The sequence below is a fragment of the Canis lupus genome, chromosome 15 (assembly GCF_003254725.2).
Source record: "Canis lupus dingo isolate Sandy chromosome 15, ASM325472v2, whole genome shotgun sequence".
In the NCBI taxonomy this organism is placed as follows: domain Eukaryota; kingdom Metazoa; phylum Chordata; class Mammalia; order Carnivora; family Canidae; genus Canis; species Canis lupus.
Genome location: NC_064257.1, coordinates 52,446,668 through 52,473,135, shown reverse-complemented (window position 1 = coordinate 52,473,135; position 26,468 = coordinate 52,446,668). Strand labels below are relative to the sequence as shown.

General features: G+C 44.5%; 1 protein-coding gene across 4 annotated transcripts in view; it reads right to left on the bottom strand.

Annotated features, from left to right (window-relative positions):
- Positions 1-1,003: 1,003 nt before the first annotated feature.
- The window catches only part of LRAT (lecithin retinol acyltransferase), a 48,364-nt gene continuing 22,899 nt past the window's right edge, over positions 1,004-26,468 (bottom strand). Inside the window, exons 1-4 of one of the 4 annotated variants that reach the window (XM_049094304.1) lie at positions 10,727-10,747; positions 8,827-9,367; positions 8,181-8,240; positions 4,461-4,598 (exon numbers count right to left, since the gene is read on the bottom strand). In XM_049094304.1, the coding sequence (XP_048950261.1) occupies positions 8,223-8,240; positions 8,827-9,366 (558 nt within the window). In that variant the 5' untranslated portion in view covers position 9,367; positions 10,727-10,747 and the 3' untranslated portion in view covers positions 4,461-4,598; positions 8,181-8,222. Of the gene's footprint in view, positions 4,599-8,180; positions 8,241-8,826; positions 9,368-10,019; positions 10,155-10,412; positions 10,551-10,726; positions 10,748-26,468 lie in introns of those variants that run through there. The other 3 variants (XM_025439105.3, XM_025439103.3, XM_035699217.2) reach the window with 3 other exon arrangements.

Genomic DNA, 26,468 nt, shown 5'->3' with positions numbered 1-26,468 from the left:
GTGGAACAGTATAGGTCCCTTACTCTCAAAGCAACAATATAAACACAGGGTAATTGTTCTTAGGGACTGGCAGTGATCCCACTGTGATGTGGGTTCTCATGACTCTGTGCCTTTGTATGTACTTCTCTAGGTGCCTGTAATGGCCTAGAAAAAGGAGGTCTTTCACTTCAAATGTTTGTATTCTTTACAACTCAATTAAGGTATCACTGAAAACACGTTTCTCTTCTCTCTTTCCTGGCCCTCAACAGACAGCTATAGGTTTTGTCTCTGCCCTTCGGAGACTTGTACAAGCTTATTCTTGTTTTGAAATCTATTTACTTGCCTTTCTTTCTCATGAGACTGAGGAACCACAGAACTAAGATTCTAACTAGTTCATTCTTTTGTGGCCCTGATTGGAATACACAAAGGGTCTGCAAGAAATTAATACATTAATTGGACCAAAGCTTGTCTAATTTATGAGAGACTTCAGGAAGCCAATGTCATAGAGAGGAAGGAAAGCTGGAGTCAAATTGTGGATCTGCCTGTGATTATTTGCGTAAAATAACAAAGTATCTCAACCTCTGTGCCTGCTTTTTCATGTCTGAAATATGGTTAGGTGTTTAACAGTATGGCTCAATAACCTCTGTGGTTCTTTGCAATAAATATATTTCAAGACTGACCCTGGGATTTGCTTCATCCCAGTTCGATCCATAGCCGGAGTAAACTGGCAGGCCACCTTGGTAGTGTTTGAGTTTATGCCCATGGCTCTGTGTTGTAGCTGCTTGGTTTTATGGAATGGAGAGTTGCTTTTTAATATTATGCAGAAACTTTTTCTCCATAACCAAAGGAGGCTCCCAGATGTAGATGACATAGATCATGTCAATCTAAAGGCAGATCCACATAGTTTTAACTTCAAATATGTAAAGCCAGCTATGTTCAATAAAGGAAGCCTTGAAAGACCAAATTCTTCAGGCTACCATGCTCAGAAAAATGTTTATGTATATCAAATTCAAAGACAAGAGAAGACGGTATATAAAATTGATTTTATTTCATACACATATATACCAAGTTTAAACTAGTTGGGCAATCAGATCTAGGTTAGGTAAAATTCTCTAAACAGATCATATAAAACACAATATTGGCAGTCATCATTTCCTATATGTTTTTCATCTATAACAAGACTTTGCCATTGACATAACTGTGATATTACTAAAAAACATCTTTATAAATATTTGACAGTAATAGTATCAAATAGAGAATGGAAAAAGTAGAAATATCTATTCTGAAAAACAACATTTAAACAACAAATCTGTACTTATTTGCTTGTCCTTATGAAGAAGCATAACCAGCAGAACAAAGATCTGGACTATCCAATATACATACATCACCATATTAAGTTATATTTCAGGAACCAATTTTCTGGCAGGAAAGGATACATGACTTCTCCCTGACACCCTACCAACAGTTACTCATGAGTCAAATAGGATTTGGCTAGTCGGCTGACACTTCCTTGACATGTTTGCTCTCCACCCTCACAATTATAGGCCCTTATTTGAGAGATTAAGGGCCATAACTAGTCTTCTAGGAGAGTCCCTTGTCCTGTCTTGCCCCATGCCCCATCCTTCCTCTGTACTTTGCGGAGTTACCTTTCTGAACTCAAATGTCCACTGCCGGTTCATAAAGTCCAAACTTCTTGGTCTACACAAAACTTGCATCACTTGATCATTGCTCTCCTTTTCCAACACCTCTCCTCATCACCCTTGCTCCACACTAACCTCTGAACCACTTGCCTCTGCCTAATTACTCCATGCAGTTTCATGCTATAGTCAACGAACTTGTGTGCTAGGCATGTTGTAGACAGTTGTCCTGCATTCGCTCATCCTGTTCCCAATGTGTAGAATGTCCTGCCTAAATCTGTGCCCCTGGAAGACATCCCATTTTTTCCAAGTCTCAGTACACAGTCCCTATAATTTTGGCCTTCTCGGTTAAAACTAGCCAGGTCATTTTCTGTGCTTTAAATCCGCTCTACTATGTAGTCTTAATGCTTCGATGTCAATGAGGCCACAAACTCGGAGGCCCAGGTCTCATTCTTCTTTTCCTTCCTAGTACCTGCACAGTACTTGACACATTATTTCACCTCAGCCCCAGCTAGTTCTTTGGCCTTCATCTACATATGGCAACAACATAAGCAACAAAAAGCTGCGTTAGACACTGCTTATCATTTCACAAGTTAGAAGGGAAATTTAGAACTGTAAGGGATTTGCAGAATCATAAGGATGAACCTTAGTTAATGAAGCCCAGAGACATTCATTAGAGACACAGAAATACCTGTTTCTTCCACGACCACAATCAGGGATCTATGCTGCTTCTAACTTGCTAACTGAGCACAATAAAACAAAACTTTCCTTTGTCCTAAGTTCAACAGATTCTAGTGTTGTGGAATACTGAATAAATAAAACCTTCCTTCCAGTTTCCTCTTCCTGTAAATAGTAGAACACATCAATGTATACAGTATTAATTAGAGATCGTGAAATTACAACAGGTCAGTGTCTAGCATATAATGAGCACTCAAATGAACTAGGAATTGGATCTTACTTTAAGGATATGAAGTAGGACTAATTATGTTAATTCTAACCTTAGTACTTCCCTTAGCATTTAATAAGAGATCGTACCTTTGAACACATATTTAACAACAGGCAGTGTTTTTTGCTACCGGAAATACTGAAAACCTGCAAAAAAGGTAGTTATTTTAGGAGGACACCATATGTTTAAAAAATCAATTTATTTAAACAGTTGCTACAAAGGTAATATATAGTAAGTGAAAAACCTCTAATACAATGCAGTTCACATAGTGCTTGCTTTCAAGTACACATACTTAAGATAATTTTAAGTGGTTGGAATAGGCCCAAAGAACCTTTATGCCATTTCATGTTTTGGTGTTGCCATTTCATGTTTTAACAACTTAAAACATTTAAATGATTAAACACAAAGTTCAATTACTATTAAGCTCCAACTGAATTTGTTGTAAATTAGTGGTAGCAAAACATCAGTTATGCTAAAATCTGCTCTTAAATTTCTTCTGATTGCGTCACTGGGTAAATGACTCCACTCTCCCTGTATCACTCATTAGGTGACTCATTATTTTGTGATTCCTGATAGTTCATAAAGCAATTTTAATACTGGAAATGCAAGTCTAGCTTGTGGCCTAGTTTTTATAAGTTTGGTAATTCTGCAAAAGTACATGAACGCTCGCTCTAACAGTGCAACATCTCAACTCTTGACAGGCTCAGTGTAATCAATTTTCATGCGTGGTGGTACGGAGACACTCAAAACCTACTTCTGACAGTTATTTCCTTGTGGCATCCTTCTTTTAAGAATGGAAACTATGCAATGAAATGAAGAAGTCCATTAGAAGACAAATCTGAGGACTTTAAAAAATTATACATTAGTAAGTGCTTTAAAAGGTAAACCATCCAATGACATATATGCAAGTTATACCATGGATGCAAAGGTCATAAGAAAACAGACGAAGCTTATTTTTATATTTACTTCTACAAATGCTCCCTGGTAACCACAATGGTATAACATAGCAATCAAGTACAAACTTAATTTGTCTCTCATCAGTCTGTGTATAGGTGGACACTTGCATATTCAATTGGCCCATACACACTCCAAGTATCCAAATTACTTCAATCCTATATCCATTTGCCTCTCAAGAGTGCTTGAACGGCACCAGAGTGACACATAAGAGATAAAAAAATTAACAAATGCCAGGCTTCTGAGTAAGTAAAGCCAAATGAAATTGTTCAGCTGATGCTATAATAGGTATTCCTGCAAGAAAATGCAGATTTCTATAGTTCTTCTAGTCAGTTTCTTTATCACTAAACTCTAACTTTGCCAACAGGATTTCAAGCAATGGAAGTATTTTTGATTCATTGGGAATTATATATAATACATGGAAAAAAAAGATTTTGAATCTTTTTTTGCCAATCATGAAACATGTTTTCATCTGAACGAGGGGAAAATCGTTTAGTTTAGTTTAATGTAAGTTTTCCAATGAACCAGAATAAATTTACAATGAAGTTAGTGGTCTCATTCAGTAAGTCTTCTAATCTTCAAATTCAGGCCAAACTGAGAAGAACAATGATTACAGGAGAAAAAAACAAACAAATAATCTCCTGTGGCCATCATCTTAGGGGCTGGTTCTCCTGTAATGATGAATGCTATCAGAAGTTGTCATGTTTCCAAGATTTGCACAGTGCTTTAAAATGGAACTGCCTGAGAAGATTCAGAAAGCCTTTGTTCTTGGGCTTACACAGTAAGCACTTTGAGTGATTCTTAATCACATTTTTATCTAGGACACAGTGTTACAGGTCACATCTTTCTCGACCGATGCTTAAACTTGTGCTCTATAAATATAAACATATTTACACACAGAATACACACACTGACACGGGGATATGAAGTTAGCCAGCCATCCATAAGAAGAATGGAATAAAAATTGCAGGAAGGGTAGTATATGATGCCAAGCCCAGACAGACTATAGATGCCAACCCCAAGACTGCTGAAGCAAGAACACTTCTCTGATCACGAATAATTATCTTCACATTCTCACAGAACTGGAAAATAAAATTGAAGAATATTAGAAAACATGGCTAAAACTGAGAAGGATCACACGTACCAACTAGTAAAGCATAATTTTCTCACCAATTTTCTGTCTAACAGAAAAACTAGTATTTCTCTGATGACTTTGGAAAGAACTGAAGATTGAATAGTTCAGTTCCTTGATTCCACTTCCCATAGTAACTGAAATGATGCTTTAGGCAACTGAGTTCATAATAGCAGCTGCCTTTGTAAATGCAGAATTTTTATAGAAAACTATATATAGAGAATGTAACCACATAAGAGTTATTCAGGATTAAAAGTCAAAACTGTAAACTACCTGTCAATAACATCTAAAATTATATAAGCAAAAGAATCTCTAATCGTGAGTGATAGAATTTAGCTTATTATTATTATTGGTGAATTCAATTCCTATAACCCATCATTTGAAAATCTGATGATACCAATGACAACCTTCTTCCTACGTCTCTAAATCTAAAGGCACAGAAAGTCTAATTTTTTTTTGTCCTATCCCATTCCCTGAATAAATTAAATTCAATCAATTCTGTGACATAAAATTGGCTGCCGGGGATAAAGATAAATTAAATATGATCCATACCCCTGAGGAAGGCATGCTTCTAACATGTGAAAATGTTTCTCTTTAAAAACTAATTTTACTCAGTACTGATGGCTTATGTTTGAGTCCTGGCTCACCTCTTATTAGCTCAAGTAAATCTCTTGTAAATCATTTAACTTGTCCAGACTACCCTCTTCTCTTCCATGGGAATAAGAAGGTTGTTGGGGGGATCCCTGGGTGGCTCAGCGGTTTGGCGCCTGCCTTTGGCCCAGGGCGCGATCCTGGAGTCCCGGGGTCGAGTCCCCCATCGGGCTCCTGGCATGGAGCCTGCTTCTCCCTCTGCCTGTCTCTCTCTCTCTGTCTATCATAAATAAATAAATAAATCTTAAAAAAAAAAAAAAAAGAAGAAGAAGAAGGTTGTTGGGAGGATCAAGTGAAATCTTTAAAGGTACTCTGTATTCTTCTACATGCTGCATAAATGTAAGGCATTACAATGACTATTATTACTGCTACATCTGTTGACAATCATCTCTACCTATTCACTGTCAGGGCAAAATTTAGCAATGAACGGCTTTGTTTTTAATATAGGACTTTTGCTACTCCTACTAGTTTTAAGCTCCTTTTCTAGACATGACACTGTATACGCTTTGATGGTCTCCTACAGTGGCCTATACGGTCCTGAACACCTCGGTTTCTAAGTGCACATAGTATATAAGACCAATTTATTTTAATGCACTCTCTTGACCGTGAGGTTGTCTCTATCCATACTTTTGTAAAATTTCTAGACAAAAAGCTTCCTCTTAGTTATCCAGATGTTGTTTTTCTTACATATCAATCAGATGATTTGTCCCTTTTTACTAAACACTGAGACCTAAACATAACATCTTAAAGTAGTGAAGATGAAACTAAATCGAGTTTTCAGGACAATGAGAAAAGGTGCTTGGCAAATAATGGGAAGTTATACATTCAGGTAAATGAGTAAGCTGTCTTCGTACAATTGTGCTTATTTTGTCTTTTCCCCCAATAATGGTTAATTAAGGAAAACAGAGAATCATTGTGGAATCCCTTCCCCAAAAGATTTTCTCAAGGAGCATCTTATTTCTACTGTTCTGTTCTTGTTCAATGGGCCATTATTAGCCCAGGAGGCATCTCCAGTGATGCTCAACAGGAGGGAATGTCCTGCATTTCTAGGTGTTAAGATGCCTATAGGGGCACTTTTTGAGCACTGAAACCCCCCAAATTAAAAGGGATGTTTGCATTCCTCTTTTGGCAATGAAAAGCAGTACCCGCAACAATAACAAAAACAAAGAGTTGAAAAAAAGCATAAGGCAGAGTAATAGTAATTAAAGGTCTTTATAGTTTACAAAACGCTGAAATTGTTAACAGTAATATAAAACGCCCTTAATTTTATGATTCCTAAACTTGTTAAAAAGAGCTTCACGCTACAAAAAAGCAAAATGTTTTCTTCCCACTAATTTTCAAATTAGTTGTAGGGCTCTCAAGAGGGAAAGTGCTCTTCAGAGTGTTTATAAACTCGAATTTAAGTAAGACAACTTGCAACTCTCAGTGTTAGGTTTACCATAGTATACACAGATGGAGAACTAAACAATCAGACCCCAATTCAAGTCATTCCTTACATCTCTGAAAAGTAGGAATCAGTCCTCCTCCAGTATTAATGACCTACTTCTCTGAAGGCATGTTCAAAAAACAGTTCTTAGAATTGGAAAATTTGGGATGGGGATTTTTTTTTTCCCCGAGAAATCTACTCTGGCCAAACTGTTACATCATTCAAAGTGAAGACAAAAAGTCAGTTTCACAAGAGGTGTTAGGCAGCAACAGCAATTTAAAACACTTCTCTACTTCTGTAAAACCTTACAAAGTTTCCAAAGATGAAAAACTACTCCAGCTAGTTATTTATGCAGATTAAATATTTTACTAGCTCAAGGAAAGCCCTTGTACGGTTTTGTTTTGGTTTTGGTCAAAATATAGAATACAGTGCCATCTGTGTTCCATGAAAGAGTAACTCCTAATTACGGATAGAAATACTGTTTTTCCTTAGAGAAATCATTTGCTTGGTTCCTAAATAAATCTGACGTGCTTCCTTTTTGTATACTTTTGGAGCTAGTGTTTGTAAATGTAGTGAAGTTCATTTCTAATCAGGCCTGGACTGGGGCTGTGATTCTTAAATCACTGCACACTGATCTAACAATATTTTTATTTTACTTACAAAAGAATTCCAAGATTGAGTCTGTTGTGGCTCTATAAATAATCTATAAGGAGTTTCATATACCGATGTGTAAAAAGCATGGTACTTGTGTGCTCTGCCACAGAGGAGACAAAGATTTTCCCGTATGGGTCAAAAATTTAATCAAGATGTGGAGCAAAAAAAAATCGGTGGCATGGATGCATTCTTTTGGTCCGAAAAACATCTAAAGGCTAAAACATGAAGCTTATTAGGTGATGGCCCAGGTTTCAATTGAGAGTAAACATTAACAATAACCTCCTTACTATTTTCTATAGTTGAAAGTGGCTGATAGAACAGATCTTAAAAGTTCTTATCAAAGGGAAAACGTTACTATGTAAGGTGACGGATGTTAGCTAAACTTACTGCAGTGATTATTGCACAATATGTACATATATCCAATCATTATGTTGTACACCTGAAACTAATACAGTGTTATATATCAATTATATCTCAATAAAACAGAGACTTGGCAAAAAAAAAAAAACAAAAAAAAAACAATAACCTCTTTAACAACTACAGGGAAGGTTGAGAAAGCTAAATGCAAATGAAGTTGCAGGCTTAAAAAGTTGCCTATCTTTAAATGAGCAGGTTTCAAAAAGAAATTAAAAAAAAAAATCCATTCCCTCCCCCCCTTTGGATTTGTGGCTAACTTTAATCATCTTTAATGCTAATACTGTTTTTTTTTTTAAAGTGCCCATAAAAATTACAACATTGAATGGATCTTCTTGAAAATCAATTGTTCTGATCTCTGAGGAACCCATAAACAATCTAACCCACCTTTAGAGCTAATGGTTACAGGATGCCTAACAATGAGGAAGTCTAGATGGGGATTAAAGCCTGCAAGGAAAGAATTCAGAGTATCAAGGAAATGACTTCTCCGAAGCCAGAAGGGATCTACCAGGGAGGTCTTTGTACTGGGAATTTTGATAGGTTTCAAGTGAGCAAAGGGAATCCAGGCCACAGCTTACAGACGGAGAAACCTGCCCGATTCCTTAATTTTGAAGGCACAGCAATTTGTACACAAGGTTATAGATAAAATACAAACTCTGAGCGCCTTTCTTCCAGTTGCAATTCTTGGGAAAATCTGCAAGCACACAGCGACAGAGTTTCTCTAGACCCCCCCCGCCCCTTACCCCCACCTGCTCTTTAGTCGTTTCGACTACTGGGTGCACACCCTGAGGGCCTCGGCAGCAGTAACTGGGTAGATTTGCAATCGCCGGCGGCGGTGCTGCAATCGCCACACTCCGGACCGTGCATCTCGAGGTTACCTTGCAGGGGACAACCACGCCTTTTATTTACTTAGCCTCTTTTAGGAACACCAGAGAGCTCGCTCCTTGTTCCAGGACTCAATCCCTGATCCCAGAGTATATGGGAAAAGGCTAGGGATGGGGAAGGGCGAGTCCCCGGCGAGTCCCACGTGTACCTTGTCGGCCTGGGGGCTGACCGGGGTGCCGAACCTGCAGTAGGTCACGAAGTGCTCGCAGTTGTTCCACAGGAGGCTGTAGGAGGTCATGCCCAGCAGCTTCTCGGCCCTCTGCGCCACCTCTTCGTTGAGCAGCGCCTTCTTCTTGAGGGACTGGTCCAGGTGATTGACCAGGATGTCGGCTCCGTAGGCGAAGTCCTCCACGGTGTCCACGCGGATGCTCGCTACCCTGCCAATGACGCCCAGGATGAGACGCTTGTTGGACACCACCTTCTGGGTGAGCCCCGTGTCGTCGGTCAGGGCCAACAGGATGTCGGGCATCATGTGCGCCACTCGGTTGTCGCCCAGGTAGATGCCGTAGTGGGTCAGGTGCGTCCGGGGCACTTCCAGCACGTCGCCGCGGAGGAAGGAGCTGGTATCGTAGAAGCCGCGCCTCGCCTGGTCTTCGCCCGCGGTGCCCGCACTGAAGAGCCGGAGGTTGGAGAGGAGCAGCAGCTTCTCCAGCAACAGGGACAGCGCCTCCAGCATGGGGTTCTTCATCCTGCGGGGGACAGCGAGTGTCGGGGGCACGGCCGCCGCTGGCGCGCGGGGACCTCACCTGCAGGCGGGCGGCCCGGGGCCCGGGGGGCGGGGGGCGCCGAGGGAAGGGGGGAAGCCTGGACACGGGTCTGGGCGCCCCGCACCGGGAACGGGGAGGACGGGGGCCCGGGGCCCGGGGCTGCACCGAGGGAAGGGGGGAAGCCTGGAGACTGGTCTGGGCGCCCCGCACCGGGGGCGGGGAGGACGGGGGCCCGGGTCCCGGGGGTGCACCGAGGCAAGGGGGGAAGCCTGGAGACTGGTCTGGGCGCCCCGCACCGGGGGCGGGGAGGACGGGGGCCCGGGTCCCGGGGGTGCACCGAGGCAAGGGGGGAAGCCTGGAGACTGGTCTGGGTGCCCCGCACCGGGAGCGCGGAGGACGGGGGCCCGGGTCCCGGGGGTGCACCGAGGCAAGGGGGTAAGCCTGGAGACTGGTCTGGGTGCCCCGCACCGGGAGCGCGGAGGACGGGGACCCGGGGCCCGGGGGTGCACCGAGGGAAGGGGAGAAGCCTGGACACTGGTCTGGGCGCCCCGCACCGGGAGCGCGGAGGACGGGGCCGGGGGCCGGGGGCCGGGGGGCGCGCGGCGGCGGCGGCGGCGGCGGGGGCGGAACGCACCTGGGGCCGGGCCGGGGCGCAGGGCCGCGCGGAGCTGGGCGGCGGGGCAGCCTCGGGGACCTTTTAGCGCCGCCGGGGGGCGGGGCCGAGGCCGTCACGGCCGCGGCGGCAGCGCTGATTGGGCGCCCGCGGCGAGCGCGGCTCCCCCGAGGGGCGCAACGGCCCGGAGCCCCGGATCCCGGGCGGACGCCGCTGCCCTCGGCCGCTCGCCCGCGAAGCCCTCCCACCCTGCGGGCGGCCGCACGGAAGCCCCCGCACCTGTCCGGACGGGGGCGCCTTCTGGGCAGCCTGGGAGTCCCCGGGGGACGGTCCTGGGTCGCACCACCTCCCCCCGGAGGCCGGGTACCCAGGGCTTTCCAGAGTGTTTGCATTTACTCTGCGAAGCGCGCGCACCTCCAAAGCCCGCGGCCGCCGTCGCGGATTCCCCGGGGACCTAGGCCCCCGCGCCGCGCGCCGTCCTCCCCTGGACTTGCCCCGAGGCCCGGGGCTGCCAGGCGCCCCGCGCGTCCCCGTGTCCCCGTGTCACGCTCCGGCCACTGGAACCCGCGGCGCCTCTGCGCTCGGGCGCGCCGGTGACCGTTGAGCGCGCGGCTCCCAACGGTCGTTTGAAAACCGGCGAAGCCCCCAACGACCGCCTGCAAAAGGCGGATTAACGCCGTTTATTTCCCTAGCTTCGGGGTCAGAGGGACGAGCGCGGCTTCACGCACCCAGACTCTGCCACTTGCAAAGCGCCGCCGCCCGGAGGTGGCCGCGGTCCCCGGGCGCCGCCGAGCGAGCTGCAGCAGGTCCCGCCCCGCTCGGCACGCGGCGTCCCGGCCCCGCGCGGGGTTCGGGGCTGACGCGGGATGTAAATGCTTAAATTCCGCAGACAAAGACCACAATGGGGAGCCCCGGGTGGCTCCACAAAGCTGCCCGATTCGGAGCTAATAGGTTTCCTCGGAAAGCAGCTTCCCCGCCTGCCCGGGGGAGGAGGCTGACTGTGCATGATGGATGAAGGGCCATTCATCTTACCTGGAGGATGAAGGGGACCCTGGAGACCGGGGCGGGGGGGGGGGGGAGCCGGGGCGGGGGGAGGCTGCCTCCCAGTTCTCCTCGGACGCCAGCCCTTCGCTCCCACCCCGGGTCCGCCATCCGCCCCGGTCCCCCCGCTTGCCCGTGACTATTGTTCATTTCACAAACGATCCCGAATCGCTCTACAGTCCCGGCAAAGACAAGAAGACCCCCAGCTCCCGCAAACGGATCGAAAGCAGAGGATGGAGAAGCGGGGCAGGCGGCGCATTGGCAATTAGTAATAGTTTATTTCCCCAAATCTAAAGCGCAGAGCCGCGGAGTCGCTGGTGTTAATCCAGCAGCCCCGCCCATGAGCGGTTGTAAACTTTGGGCCGCCGGAGAGAAAACCCGGGGAGTCGGCGGACACGTTTAAAAGCGCGATCCAGGGGATCCCAGGTGGCTCAGCGGTTAGCGCCGCCTTCGGCCCAGGGCGCGATCCTGGAGTCCCGGGATCGAGACCCGCGTCGGGCTCCGTGCGTGGAGCCTGTTTCTCCCTCTGCCTGGGTCTCTGCCTCTCTATCATGAATGAATGAATGAATGAATGAATGAATGAATGAAAGCGCGATCCAGACCTCCGCGCGCACGTGAAACCGCAGACCCGGCGCCCGGCCCTACGGCTCCGGCCACGCGAGCCCGGCACAGTCCTCCCGCGGCGTAGACGCCGGGACCCCCCCGGGTCGGGAGCCAAACGGCTCGGGGAGATCAGAGAGGACCTAGTAATTAGCGATTTCCGTCTCCGGTGGTCACTCCTTCGGCTTATTAACGCCTACGACCGTCTCCCTCCTCCCCCCCGCCCGGGGGCCCTGCGGAGACCGAAGCGAGGAGAGCACGGGGCCCCCGCGGCGCGCCAGCACCCCGGGGCGCCCAGCCCGGCCGCGAGGGCCGCACCCCACGCGGGGTCCCGCCCCGCGCGCCCCGCCCCGCCCCGCCCCGCCCCGCCTGCGGAAATCCGGCCTCGGGGAACCCAGACGAGGCTGGAGGACGTTTCCGTTTGTCCTGTGTTTGAAGTCTGTCTCCTCAAACCTTCGGCGGGGAGTGGCTGGGGACGATTGGCTGCTTCTCAATTAGAAAAAAAAAAAAAAAAGAAAAGGAAATTTGCTGCGTCCTCGAATGAGCTCTTGTGGGCCCAACCGATGTGCCCAGGAGCCCCAGAAACCCCACCTGATGTGCCCAGGAGCCCCAGAAACCCCACCGATGTGCCCAGAAACCCCACCTGAGAGAGGGCCGCTGCTCCCGTTGCTCCCTCCAGGCACACTCCCTAAGGGTTCACGCTAGCGGGCACACGCACACTGATACTTTCCCGTCTGCATCAATTTTAGCTAAACTGGGGGGGGCGGGGGGGCTGTTAGATGTTCCCGGAGAAATCTGACATTAGAAATCTCTCCTTCCAAAAAAAAAGAAATCTCTCCCTCCTACACCAGGAGAATCCTCCTGGGTTGCCAGAAAGACCTCTTGTTTTCCAGACTGTATGAAAGTCAGCTGTCTTCAAACCTCCCTGTGCAAATGCCTCAGAGGCACACAAATGGGTGGCCAGGTGTGGCCTGGGGATCCTAAAAGAGCTGAGGCTTTCCAGGTCAACACCCAGACTTCCCTGAAAGGTCCCGGGACTCGCACCCAGGTCACCTCTTCCCCTACCCTCCCATCCCACAGTGACAGCATCCCCACCTGCGGTTCTCCAGTCTGGGTCCATTTCTCCCAGCTGCACAGGGTTTCTGTGCAGAGGAGGCTGAAATTGGGGCGCAGAGAGCCCGCCTAACTTCTGGGCTTCATCTTGAGCTCATCATGGGTCCCAGGAGAAAGAGGGCCTGCTCTCAGAGACGAGGTGCAGCGTCCAGCAGAAATCTGGAAAATCGAACAAGTTTTCTCCCGGCATACTTCTCGCCTCTGGAGCCCCCCTGTGCCTCAGTGAAGTCTTCAGAGTGGAGGATGTGATCACCAGATTGTGTGCTTCCATAGTTAGGCTCTGAACAAAGCATTTTCTCACTTAACCCTCATTGCCCTGTGAAGTGTCATTTCCCCTTTTACACAGGAAGAAGTTGAGGCTTATAGTTTCGCCTCCATCACTGTGTTGGTGTGGATCAGGACTCAACCACTGGTTTCTCTGCCCCCGGGTCCATCACCCTGGGGAAGGACTGACCTTCCATCAGTCCACCCACCTGTCATCCGTTCATTTATTAAATACCGCTATATGTCAGCTGCTGTGCTTGTCCTGGAAGTTCCATGAAATGCCTAACCCTCAACTTAGATCCCCCGCCTTTCCTCTTTCACTTAGACTTCATTTCCCTGCTTCTCTAGTGCCACGGGAGTCTAATTTTTAGCATCAGTTATCTTCCTGCAAAGGCGAGGAAGGTCTGATTAAGATGCTGGTTAGTAGCATTCCCTCCCCAGGAAGGCCCCAGCACTCGGTGGCCTTGTGGTCCCACACCCTCCTTAGACCTCTGTGCTCGGTGTCTTGCCCCAGGGCACAGGCTCAGAAGCAGAACCTAGGTTTTCCCAGACTTCTTACCTCTCATACCTTCTTCCCGTCTGGCTTCTAAGCCTGATAAATTTGGTTTCCTAAACTTTGTGTTTTAAAATTAACTGCCCTCCTTTAGGGTTATTTTGTCATTCTTAGATTTTTAAGATTATTAAACTTGGGAGCACATAAATCATGATAATCTTTTTTAAAAATATTTTTTAATTTATTCATGAGAGACACACACAGAGAGAGAGAGAGGCAGAGACATAGGTAGAGGGAGAAGCAGGCTCCATGCAGGGAGCCCCACATGGGACTGGATCCTGGGTCTGCAGGATCACGCCCTGGGCTGAAGGCAGTGCTAAACCGATGAGCCGCCTGGGCCGCCCACTTTTTTTTTTTTTTTTTAAGATTTTATTTATTTATTCATGAGATAGAGGGAGAGAGAGGCAGAGACACAGGCAGAGGGAGAAGCAGGTGCCCCACAAGGGGCCTGATGTGGGACTCGATCCCGGAACCCGGGACCACTCCCTGAGCCGAAGGCAGCCGCTCAGGCCTCGCAAATCATAATCTTAACACCTGTTTTTCTTCTGAGCCATCCTCCTGCCTTCGGTTCATTTACATATGTTCAGGTCTGGCTCCCTGGACACACAGGGCCCCTAACTGGCTAATTCTAAGGGAGTGGGGAGACTAAAGGCTTTGTGCACTTTCCCCTGGGGGCGGAGGAGAAAGAGCAGGTACCTTTCCCTGGAGCCTCCAAGATCGCTGCTACCTAGAGTGTTAGGAATCAATTACTTGCTGCGAGGAAGGCTTCCTTCCCCAGCTTCCTTCCTGGTTGGCTAGCACCTTATTATGAGGGCCCCAGTCCTGCTTATTGTCTTTAGGAAGATTAAATACTGCAGTTTCAGCCAGACAGGATTTAGGGTTTTTTGTTGTTGTTTCTTTGTTTCTTTTGCGAACCATAAAATAAGAACATTGAGCAAAAACAATGTACGTTTCATATGAAGAATCATGACCACAAATATAGCTTCATGTAAATGAACCACAGGTTGAGGAAGCTGTGACATAGAGGATGGAGGCAAAAATCCGGAGTTTAAGGCCTTGTGGTACCATTTACAGCTACATGAACTCAGACGAGTCACTTTGTCACCTCTGAGCCTCAAAGTCATCTTTCTAAAATGAGAATGATATTGCAAAGGGATGCTTGGGAGATTAAATACAATCAAATCTGCGGTGCACACAGAGGATATGCTTTTACTCATAGACCCCTCCTCATGGCTGGGCCCAGAGCCACAAGGGTGAGCGGAAAGTAGGCATGGACGTGTTCTGGCGTTGAGTGCCACCCCACGGGCCAGTCAGCAGACAGCGGGCATGGGGAGGATCACACAGGAGATTCAGAAGCTTCCCTAGAGCTCTGCCCTGCAGCTGCTCACCACCAATGAATTTGTTTATAATTCATAAAAACGGAGGTAAAGGCCAGTCTTGTTTGAAGATGCCTCTCAAAACATACAAAACCCCCAAATGGGGACGCCTGGGTGGCTCAGTGATTGAGCAACTGCCTTCAGCTCAGGGCGTGATCCCAGGGTCCTGGGATCGGGTCCCATGTCAGGCTCCCTGCATGGAGCCTGCTTCTCCCTCTGCCTGTGTCTCTGCCTCTCTCTCTCTCTCTCTCTCTCTCTCTGTATCTCTCATGAATACATAAATTATTTTTTAAAACCCCCCCAAATGTCTATGTTTGAAATGATACAATGACATAATACCAAGGAAGACTGCAAATGTTTGAGATGCCCCATGATAGGGAAAGCACATTTCATTTCAAAACACCAATAATAAATGGCGAGTCGTGTGACGTCTCACTAACTTCATCTTGCTTCCTTTTGATTTCAACTTAGCATTGTGAGGCTATAGTAAATATGAACATTCGGTGGCCCAGATTTGTTTAAAAAAGCAAATACATCATACAGCAATTCGGCAGTGTGGCAGGATACAAAATCAATGCCCAGAAGTCAGTGGCATTTCTATACACTAACAATGAGACTGAAGAAAGAGAAATTAAGGAGTCAATCCCATTTACATGGGTTATACATGAGTTATGTATGCAAAGAGTTATGCACCCAAAGGCATAAGATACCTAGGAATAAACCAAACCAAAGAGGTAAAGGATCTATACTCTAAAAACTACGGAACACTTCTGAAAGAAATTGAGGAAGACACAAAGAGATGGAAAAATACTCCATGCCCATGGATTGGAACAATTAATATTGTGAAAATGTCAATGCTACCCAGGGCAATTTACACATTTAATGCAATCCCTATCAAAATACCGTGGACTTTCTTCAGAGAGTTGGAACAAATCATCTTAAGATTTGTGTGGAATCAGAAAAGACCCCGAATAGCCAGGGGAATATTAAAAAGGAAAACCATAGCTGGGGGCATCACAATGCCAGATTTCAAGTTGTACTGCAAAGCTGTGGTCATCAAGACAGCGTGGTACTGGCACAAAAACAGACACATAGATCAATGGAATAGAATAGAGAATCCAGAAGTGGACCCTCAACTCTATGGTCAACTAATATTTGACAAGGCAGGAAAGACTATCCACTGGAAAAAAGTCTTCAATAAATGGTGCTGGGAAAATTTGAAATCCACATGCAGAAAAATGAAACTAGGCCATTATCTTACACCATACGCAAAGATAAACTCAAAATGGATGAAAGATCTAAATGTGAGACAAGATTCCATCAAAATTCTAGAGGAGAACACAGGCAACACCCTTTTTGAACTCGGCCACAGCAACTTCTTGCAAGATACATCCACGAAGGCAAAAGAAACAAAAGCAAAAATGAACTATTGGGACTTCATCAAGATAAGAAGGTTCTGCACAGCAAAAGAAACAGTCAACAAAACTAAAAGACAACCTACAGGATGGGAGAAGATATTTGCAAATGACGTATCAGATAAAGGGCTAGTTTCCAAGATCTATAAAGAACTTATTAAACTCAACAGCAAAGAAACAAACAATCCAATCATGAAATGGGCAAAAGACATGAACAGAAATCTCACAGAGGAAGACATAGACATGGCCAACATGCACATGAGAAAATGTTCTGCATCACTTGCCATCAGGGAAATACAAATCAAAACCACAATGAGATACCACCTCACACCGGTGAGAATGGGGCAAATTAACAAGGCAGGAAACAACAAATGTTGGAGAGGATGTGGAGAAAGGGGAACCCTCCTGCACTGTTGGTGGGAATGTGAACTGGTGCAGCCACTCTGGAAAACTGCGTGGAGGTTCCTCAAAGAGTTAAAAATAGACCTGCCCTACGACCCAGCAATTGCACTGCTGGGGATTTACCCCAAAGATACAGATGCAGTGAATGACTGAGACACCTGCACCCCGATGTTTCTAGCAGCAATGTCCACAATAGCCAAACTGTGGAAGGAGCCTCGGTGTCCAACAAAAGATGAGTGGATAAAGAAGATGTGGTTTATGTATACAATGGAATATGACTCAGCCATTAGAAACGACAAATACCCAATATTTGCTTCGACGTGGAGGGACCTGGAGGGTATTGTGCTGAGTGAAATACAAGCAGGAAAGGACAAACATTATATGGTCTCATTCATTTGAGGAATATAAAAATTAGTCCAAGGGAATAAAAGGAAAGGAGAGAAAATGAGTGAAAATATCAGTGAGGGAGACAAAACATGAGAGACACCTAACTCTGGGAAATGAACAAAGGGTGATAGAAGGGGAAGTGGGCGGGGGATTGGGGTGACTGGGTGATGGGCACTGAGGGGGCACTTGGGATGAGCACTGGGTGTTATTCTATATGTTGGCAAATTGAACTCCAATAAAAAATTTTAAAAAATAAAATAAATAAAAATAAAATAAAAATAAAAAAGCAAATACAATAGCCTTTGGCTGCATATTTGAAAGGCAATACACCTCCACTGTATTCATATACAAAATAAACGGAGAAATGAGGTACTGTCATCAACCCAACAGGACAGTATTGGCAATCAGCAGTAATGCTAACAACTAGGAACACTGATAAATGCCATGTTATTAATATTTCAAAAATTCTTTGTAAATGCACAGACATTCGAAGGATATAATGACAGGTAACTGCAGAATTTTCCTAATATCAGGTTTAGCTTTAGATCCTCCTAGCTGATGGTGTGTGAGATCTCACAGACTCCTGGGGCCTAGAAGACCTCATGTGTAAAGCTTCTTGAGCTGGATTAGAATGACATACTCTCTAAACCCTCCAAGGTGGAGGTGTGAATGGTCCTGGAGTTTATGAAAATCAGATTATTCAGGCCCGGCAGAGAGTCTTAGCTGTTGTTCTGGTGAATTTTCACAGAGAGTAATTACCAGAAAAAGAAGATAAATCACTGTCCAGTCTTAGAAAATCTAAATAGGATTCACAATAACTGCTTTCAACAATGCAGTGCCTCACTGAATTAAAAAAAAAAAAAAAGGTGAGAGAAATCACTCACACTCCAGTGAAACAGTAATTCCGTAAGAAGGGCAGGAGAGACGGGGCAAAAGTTTGGTAGCAGTTGGTGCTGGCAATCAATCAGTGGCTCCTTTGATTACATATGTTTGATCATATAGAAACTTTTATTATTTTTTAATAGAAACTTTTATTATTTTTTAATTTAAATTCAATTAGCCAACTTACAGAGATCACATAGAAACTTTAAATGGTATAAACACCCTGTTTCATAAATATTTTGTAGCAATATCTAGTATTGATATGTTCTTGAAGAGAAATTATTATCTCTTTGATTTCTAAACTGAATTTGAAGGGAAGTAATAAGCGCATCATTCTGGTAGTTTTGTAATTACGTTTACTCTTAACCCACCCCATGCTAAAACAAAATTCAGCGTGGTTCAGCTAAAGCTGACTCATACCTAAACAGCTCAAGCACCTATGAAAAGGGGAAATTTGATTTTAAATTATCTCGAGTTTCTTAACTGGAAAAAGTCCACGTGGACAGATTTCTCTTTAAGAACTAGGCTGCTTGTGTTCTTCTCTACAGGCACAAACCTTCCTGTTTTAATTAAGTTCACTTATTTTTATCCTGGTTGCCCTCTACAGTGACTTCCCATTAAGTTGAATTACTTGCCTTCTATTTTTGCCCATTCTGTACATGGAATGCATATGAATAGGGGGCTCCTGGCTGGCTTAGTCAGTAGAGCTGTGACTCTCCATCTCTGGGTTGTGAGTTCAAGCCTTATGTTGAGTGCGGAGATTACTTAAAAAAGAAAAAAGCATGTAAGTGGAGCTGAGCTTGGATCACACAGAATTAACACAGAAAATAAATTCAATAACTTTTTCTTTAAAGATGAATTAAAAATCTGTGTAATTGTTTTCATCCACTAGAGGTTGAAATCAGAAATCACTGTAAGTTTAATGTTCAATTAGTTTAACTTTCAAAAAGAATAAAACAGGATATTTGCCCTTTGGTCAAAACTATTTCATGTGTTAACACTTACATATATTACATTTTTTCTTTTCTAATCTGTCATTCTTTTATCTCTCTTACTTAATTCTAGAAGTTGCTAGTCTTAAAGGGAGGGTTCAGATATTTCTCTGTGATATCTTCTAAGGGCACCATCCCCACTGGCTCTAATCTTTGTGGATCAGATGGCATCCAGAAAATCGGAATCCTAAATGCATTCTGGAATCTGGGAATGCAGGCTTACAGTCAGCATGAGAATGGCCCATGAGATCACTTGTCTCTTTTACTAGTGACCTGCCTCCCACAGAAGAGTAAGTAACCAAACCAGCCATGCTGTGAAGCTCAGGGTGCCAGGCCAGAGTCAGCAGGCCGTACCAATGGGGAAGCCATTATAGGGTGATGTTGGTGCCGGGCCCAAAGGCCCGAATTTAGACATCCTTGATGTTGGTAGTAGAATTCCTACATTCAGCCCAGTATCACCCAAAATATTGTCACAACCTACTTTGTGATCTTAAGTAAATTGGTTCCACTCTCCGTGTCCTGTCAGTCCTCCTACAGTAGGTGTGACAGTATCCATTACTTCCTGTTGAAGACTCTCATCATCTCTTCACCTCCTGAACTTTCTGGAATTCAATCGAGCAACAGCTAGAGACAGTCATCCTGCGTGCCTCACTGCCAAGTCAAATACAAGATGACAGTCTGAATTCTCTGTTTTCCTTAAACAATGGCTCTTCCAGCCTTTATTTTTACTTTAGATGAAAGGGACCAGATTTTCTTATACAGTGCCAACCCCCACGCCCCCATCTGAGTTTTGCTTCACTTGGTTTTGGTTATTTCTGGTTAACCACAGTCTGGAAGCAGATGGCCCTCCTTCTGACATATCCTCAGAAGGTTAATAGTAGCCTAACACTACTATACAAAGCCTACGTCATTCACCTCACTGCATCTCATCGTGTAGGCACGATCATCTCACATCATCACAAGAAGGGGGAGTACAGTACAGTAGGAAATTCTGAGAGAGACCACAGTCACGTAACTTTTGTTAGTTTCTTGTTGCTATAATTGGTCTATGATTAGTAATTACGGTTAATCTCCTACTATGCCTAATTTATAAATTAAACTTTAACAGTCTATTGACTGCCCATAGCACTCATAGAAATTTGCAAGAGTCAGCGAGGATCCATAGGGTAGTAGGAAATTCTAGAAACGGGGATGGGAGAGTTCTAATCTCTAGTCCACTTCAACAAATGTGATGGATCTCCAGGTGAACCTCAAGTTCTGTGTGGGCGCCCAGAAATACAACAAGAAATGAGATTCACTCCCCTTCCTAATGAAACACGGAGTCATTAGGTGGGGAGGAGACAGACCCAAATAAAATTTCCATAATTCAGTGTGATGTGCTGAACAGCAGCAGGCACTAAAGGTGTTGGCATACTTCTGAGGGAGCAATCATTTTTTAATTGGGGCAAGAAAAGTGAGGGAAGGGGTGGCACCTAAGTACCCCGAGAAGTCAGAGTTTGCCAGGCACACAGGTGGACAGAACTGGTGCCAAGGGGCCAGGCAAGGGCACAGCATGAATAAAGGCAGGATTTCAAAAAGTGTTTGGTGTATTTTGCAGCACACAAGGTGGATGTGTCTCTGAGTAGAGGTGAGAGCTCCAGCTGGCAGCCTGTGGGGGCCGGTTGCGAAGGCCTCCCATGCCCTGCAGGGACTTCAGGCTCTACTGAGGAGGCAGCAGAGAGCCATCGCAGGCTTCCAGGGAGGTGAACCGTGTGCTCCAAGGTGACTCTGAAGGCAGGGTGGCGAACGGATTGAGGGGAGAAGGGAGAAAAACTGGAAGCAGAGACCAGCTGGAAGGCCATGCAGCTGGGCAGGTGAGAGAGCTAGAATAAGGTGGGGGTCGGGGGGGATGAGATGGAGGGGCAAAGCTTCTTCTAGAGATAAAGGAATAAGGTGAGTCCAGGCATGATTCTGCAGTTCCCTTACTGGGGCAACTGGACCAACAGTAAGAGGAGGAGGAAGGGAGGCATAGGTAGAGGTTTATGGGAGGAAAAATGAGTTTAGTTTTTAAAAAAGATTTTGTTTATTTGAGAGAGAGAATGCAGAGTGTGAGAGAGTGCATGAGGGGGGCAGGAGCAGAGGCAGAGGGAGAAACAGACTCCCCACTGACCAGGGAGCCTGATGCAGGACTTGATGCCAGGGCCCCAGGATCATGACCTAAGCCGGAGGCAGATGCCTAACCGACTGAGCCACCCAGGTGCCCCATGAGTTTAATTTTTGATAGATTTTCTTTCTGTTAAGGACTTGCCATATGTTTACAACAATCTGAATTTCAGCATAATGTAGGTTGTTGGCTTAGACAAGAAGCACAGCTGAAGATGTGAGTTGTTTTTAGCAGCTCTACAATCCCTTCCTTTAACCAATGACCAAAGTTCAGAATGACTTCATGGGCTTCGGATAATTCAAATGATGGATTGAAAAACAGCAGAACTACAGGGACGCCTGGGTGGCTCAGTGGTTGAGTGCCTTCGGTTCAGGGCGTGATCCCAGGGTCCTGGGATCGAGACAGGGAGCCTGCTTCTCCTTCTGCCTGTGTCTCTGCCTCTCTTTCTGTGTCTCTCATGAATAAATAAATAAAATCTTAAAAGACAGCAGAACTACAGAGAAGCTGAATTTAGGATAATTTATGTACTTCTAACCTTCTAAAATAGATGGAATAAGATCATTTCTGTGGTTTCTCATGTTTGAGACATTAACCATGTGATGCGGTGAGAAATATGAAAGAGATATAAAAGGCTATAAAGTACATCCACTGTTACAAATTTCATTTCAGGCAAGTCTTACTGGGAATGTTTTTCCCACGTTAGATACCTAAGAATTGCTTCACAGAGCCTCCCATCAAGAGCCTCCAACTGAACAGGTCTGAGGTGGAGGCAGGAATCTTCATTCTAACAAGCACTCCAGGTGATCTTCAGGCAAGTGGCCCTCACACCTTGAGAACCACCTTTACTGAAGATCTTCTTTTTTATAATTCTGCTAAACCCAGGTCATTGACAAAAGGTAATGGGGCTGAGCGAAGTTCATAATGGAGTCTTCATGGTAAAGTATATACGTGAGAACTTACGAGAAGCTTCCACTACTACACAAAATTTTGTAACAATACTTTTATCAAAAATCACATAGCTACCACTAGTTGTCAATTATCATTAAGAAGATCTAAATATAGCAAAGTTTCAAAGTGATAGGTAAATTTTAAGACTAAATGATACACTGGAGTGAGCTCAAGTTACTGACTTTAGTTCCTTCTTAGGACGATCCAGGCATATTTCAACCCAGTTCCATTGTACGTGGGTGGCTTCAGCTGGTTCTGGACAATGATAACGCAGAGTAACTTTCTTTACCTCAAATAATGTCTTTCCTTAATCTATAGAATACTGAACATTCTTTAGCTTCAAGATTAAATCATATATGAACGGTTTTCTTGAATCTTGAGACACAAGTTTTCTAAGCAACATTTATAATGAAGATAACTGTTTTGCACCAAGTTCTCCAAAGAGACTTCCCTCCTATTTTCTTCCTCATTCAGAAAGTTCTGTGGTATTAGTTCATACGTTATGTTTTATAGAATGGTGTTGATGCAGGCTAATGTCAACCCGTGGAAAGGACACCAAAGGGAAAACATTCAATGTTTAGGCGCTCGCCTGTGGATCACTCCTCAGTGAGGCAGTGCTTCCACCACCAAGAGAACTTTTCAAAACAAAGCTCAATATATATATATGTTCCTAGCAATCCATATGTAAAGAATTTTTAAACGAAGATGAATTATGATAAATTTTTACCAAATATAAGGGCTGCTAAAGGAAGTAGCTACCCCCCAAGGAAACCCCATACCAGCCTTAAAATATTAGCCATAAAAATTAAGGAGATTTAGATGTAAATACACATATAAATAGATGTTTTACTCAAGAAGGCAGTGAGTGAGGGGTGCCTGGATGGCTCAGTCGGTTAAATGGCAGACTCCTGAGTACAGCTTACGTCATGATTTCAGGGTTTGAAGATCAAGCCAGGCACCAGGCTCTGCACTGGGCATGGAGCCTGCTTAATAGTCTCTCTGCCCTCCCCCAGTCATGCTCTCTCTCTTTCTCTGTCTTAAAAAAAAGAAATGTAGTGAGTGAAACACCAATGCTGAGTTCATCCTCACCCAAGATAACCTTTACTCAAAAAAGAAAAGGACTTGTAAATGGCAAGAGAAAGGCATTTTTTTCTTTTAACTTTTGGTATAATTACAAAGAGTTGCAAAAATTATGTAAAGAACTTCCATGTATTCACCCAGATTTTCCAAATTTTGCTTTATCCTTTCTCTGTGTACACGCACACACACACACACACACACACACACACACTCATGTTTATACATATATACATTTTTTTTCTGAATTGATTGAGTGTAAGTTGTAGATATGATGCCCCTTCACCCCTAAATCCTTCAATGTGTTTCCTGAAAGTAAAGACATTCTCTTAAATATCATAGTATCATTATCAAAATTGGAAAATTAACATTGCTACAATGATCTAAACTACAGATTTATTTAGGATTTTCCAGTTAGCCTAGTAATGTCTGCTATAGCAAAAGAAAATTCCAATTCTTAGGTTGCAGTCAGTTGTTACAGTTGGCTCATCTCCTTTAATCTAGAACAATTTCAATCTCTTTCTTTCACAACACTGACATTTTTGAGGCCCATGAATGCAATCCCACTCTTCTGCAGCATATCCACCAATCTGTGTTTGATATTCCTCTTGATTGGGCTCAGGGTATGCATTTTTGGCAGAAATACCACAAGAGTAATGTTTTCCTTTTCATATCAGTAGGCGCGTGATGTTGATTTGGTTGATTCTGGTTAATGGGTTACTAGTGAAAAAGAGAAAAGCAGTCCCTGACATCTGGCGTCTGAGAATGCCACTTGCTAGTGCTTGGAGTGTTGCTAGGAGATGCCCTAGCACTCAGAGCTGGGCCCTGGTGTTCCTATGTTGAACATAATCTGTTTCACAAAACATCAATATTCGTCAAGGCTACTCTGTGACCTTGTGACAAGACCCCCTCCATTATCATGTCTGAACACAGACAAAACAATGAACACTGTCATCATTGCAAAAATGGCCAAGACTCCCTTTCTCTTGGCTGATATATACGCCTGTGGCTGCTTTGCCAATTACAGCTCTTGCTTTAGTCTACTCTTCCTTCCTTCCGCATAAGATTTCCGGAGACACGCAATGACAGGATTACCCACTTTTCCTGACGACTTCCAACTCAGAACCACTTTCTTTACCCCTCCGCAGTTACCTAACAGCCTCCCACCGATCCGCCCCATGCTTTCCCACTGTGTGCACTCTTCCTTACTGCCGTGATTAATAATCCCAACTCGTTCAACTACAGGTGCGCTCCTGGTGGTCTCAACCTGCAAGGCACTGATGCTAGTGATGCTAACTGCTCCGTGGAGACTATTGATATGTTCCAGTAATATCTAACTTTCTACCACAGTCTTAGTATCCATTGATGATTCTTGCCTGAATCGGTTCTTACTAGGATCATGGCCTGTGATGCTGTGATTTATGATAAGAAATGTATTTGGTCTTTCTCCCATTTCTAACACGAAACTCCTGAAACCTTTGCAATTTCTTAAGTGATGAGAAGAATAAAGGTGTCTTTTGTTATGTGAATGAGGTGACTTCTGCAATGCCCCTAGATCACTTAAGGATGGGGGTGGTCACCAGTGGAACAACCAGGTAATTAGAAGGTTGGCATTTCCAGTCCCATCCCCCACTGACCTTCACTGAGGAGGGAGGGGCTGGAAGTTAGATCAGTCACCAGTGGCCAATAACTTAATCAACTATGCTATGTAAGGACACCCCATAAAACCTCCACAGGACAGGGTTCCTAGAGCTTCCAAGTTGGTGAACACATGGAGATGCAGTGACACTGCCATGCCTGGAAGCAGCACAGAAGCTCCAGTGTCTTCCCACCTACCTTGCCCTATGCATCTCTTTCATCTGGCTATTGTTGAGCTGTATCCTTTTTACAATAAATAGGTAATCTAGTGAATAAATGGGTTTCCTGAGTTCTGTGAGCCACTCTAGCAAATTAAGCAAACCCAAGGAGGGAATTATGGGACTCTCTGGTTTACAGTCAATCAGTCAGAAGTATAGGTAACAACCTACGCTTTAGAGGAGCATCTGAAGTGCTGGTGGAGAACTGAGCCCATAGCCTATATCTAGCTCCAGGTTGTGTCCTGGTTTGCGAGCTCTAGGTAGACAGTGTCAGAATTGAGTTGAATTGTAGGATATTACCATTTGGAGTTGGTGCCCAAAGAATTGTTTAGTGTTAAGAGAAAACCATACTCCAATCTTGTGCCATTGAAATTGGGTCCAGAAATTCAAAATACTACCAAGTGGTAATTTTCCTGTTTTCATCATCTTTTCTATAGTAAGATATTAGATTTCTATCATAAGGAAAAACTTTCCATTCTCCCCTACTTGTTAATATTATTTTGGGTTTCATTGTATTCTTATTTTATCCAGTGGATTACAATCCATTCGTGTTATTTATTTTGATGTTCAAATTATTATCATCACCAAATTATTACCATCATTACCAAGTTTGCCTTGTGGGAGCTCCTTCAGACTGGCCTGTGTATTCTGGATTTGTCTCTTATTCTTTGAGCATTTCTCCACTTTCTGCCACCACAAGATATTCCAAGCTTATATTTTTCTTTCCTACCCCAATCCTCAATCAGCCATTTATCCATACAGCCATTGTTTCTCCTAGTGTAAAATATTTAGAAATAAAAATCTGGATACTTGGTCTATTCATTACTATTGCTTCTAGGCCCTCTCAGCTGACAGAAAAAAATAATTATATATATATACATATATGTATATATATCCACATATGTTGTAATCTATATTTATTTCCATGTCTGTCTATATACATTAAAAACCATAAGTTTATCCTGATACCCCTAATCTAACCCCATAGGGGTCCTTGTAGAATTGGAAGGCATTTTATTTATTTTTAGTTTTCTTTTTTTTTTTTTTAAGATTTTATGTATTTATTCATGAGAGACAGAGAGAGAGAGAGAGAGAGAGAGAGAGGGGCAAAGGGAGAAGCAGGCTCCATGCAAGGAAGCCCGAGGTGGGACTCGATCCCCGGACACGGGATCATGCCCTGAGCCAAAGGCAGATGCTCAACCACAGAGCCACTCAGGCAGCCCAGAAGGCATTTTAAATACACATATGCATCATGGGTGAAAGGTAAAAAGCATGTCCTCGACCATAGCAGCTTTAAGTGAAGAACATCTTATTGGATAGATACAATATGGTCCTTATGAACAAGCATGGCCAGGCTGTGTTAGCAATCCCTCTTCCTAAAGCTCTGATTAGACTCTAGCCATAGTTTCCTCCGGGCACGG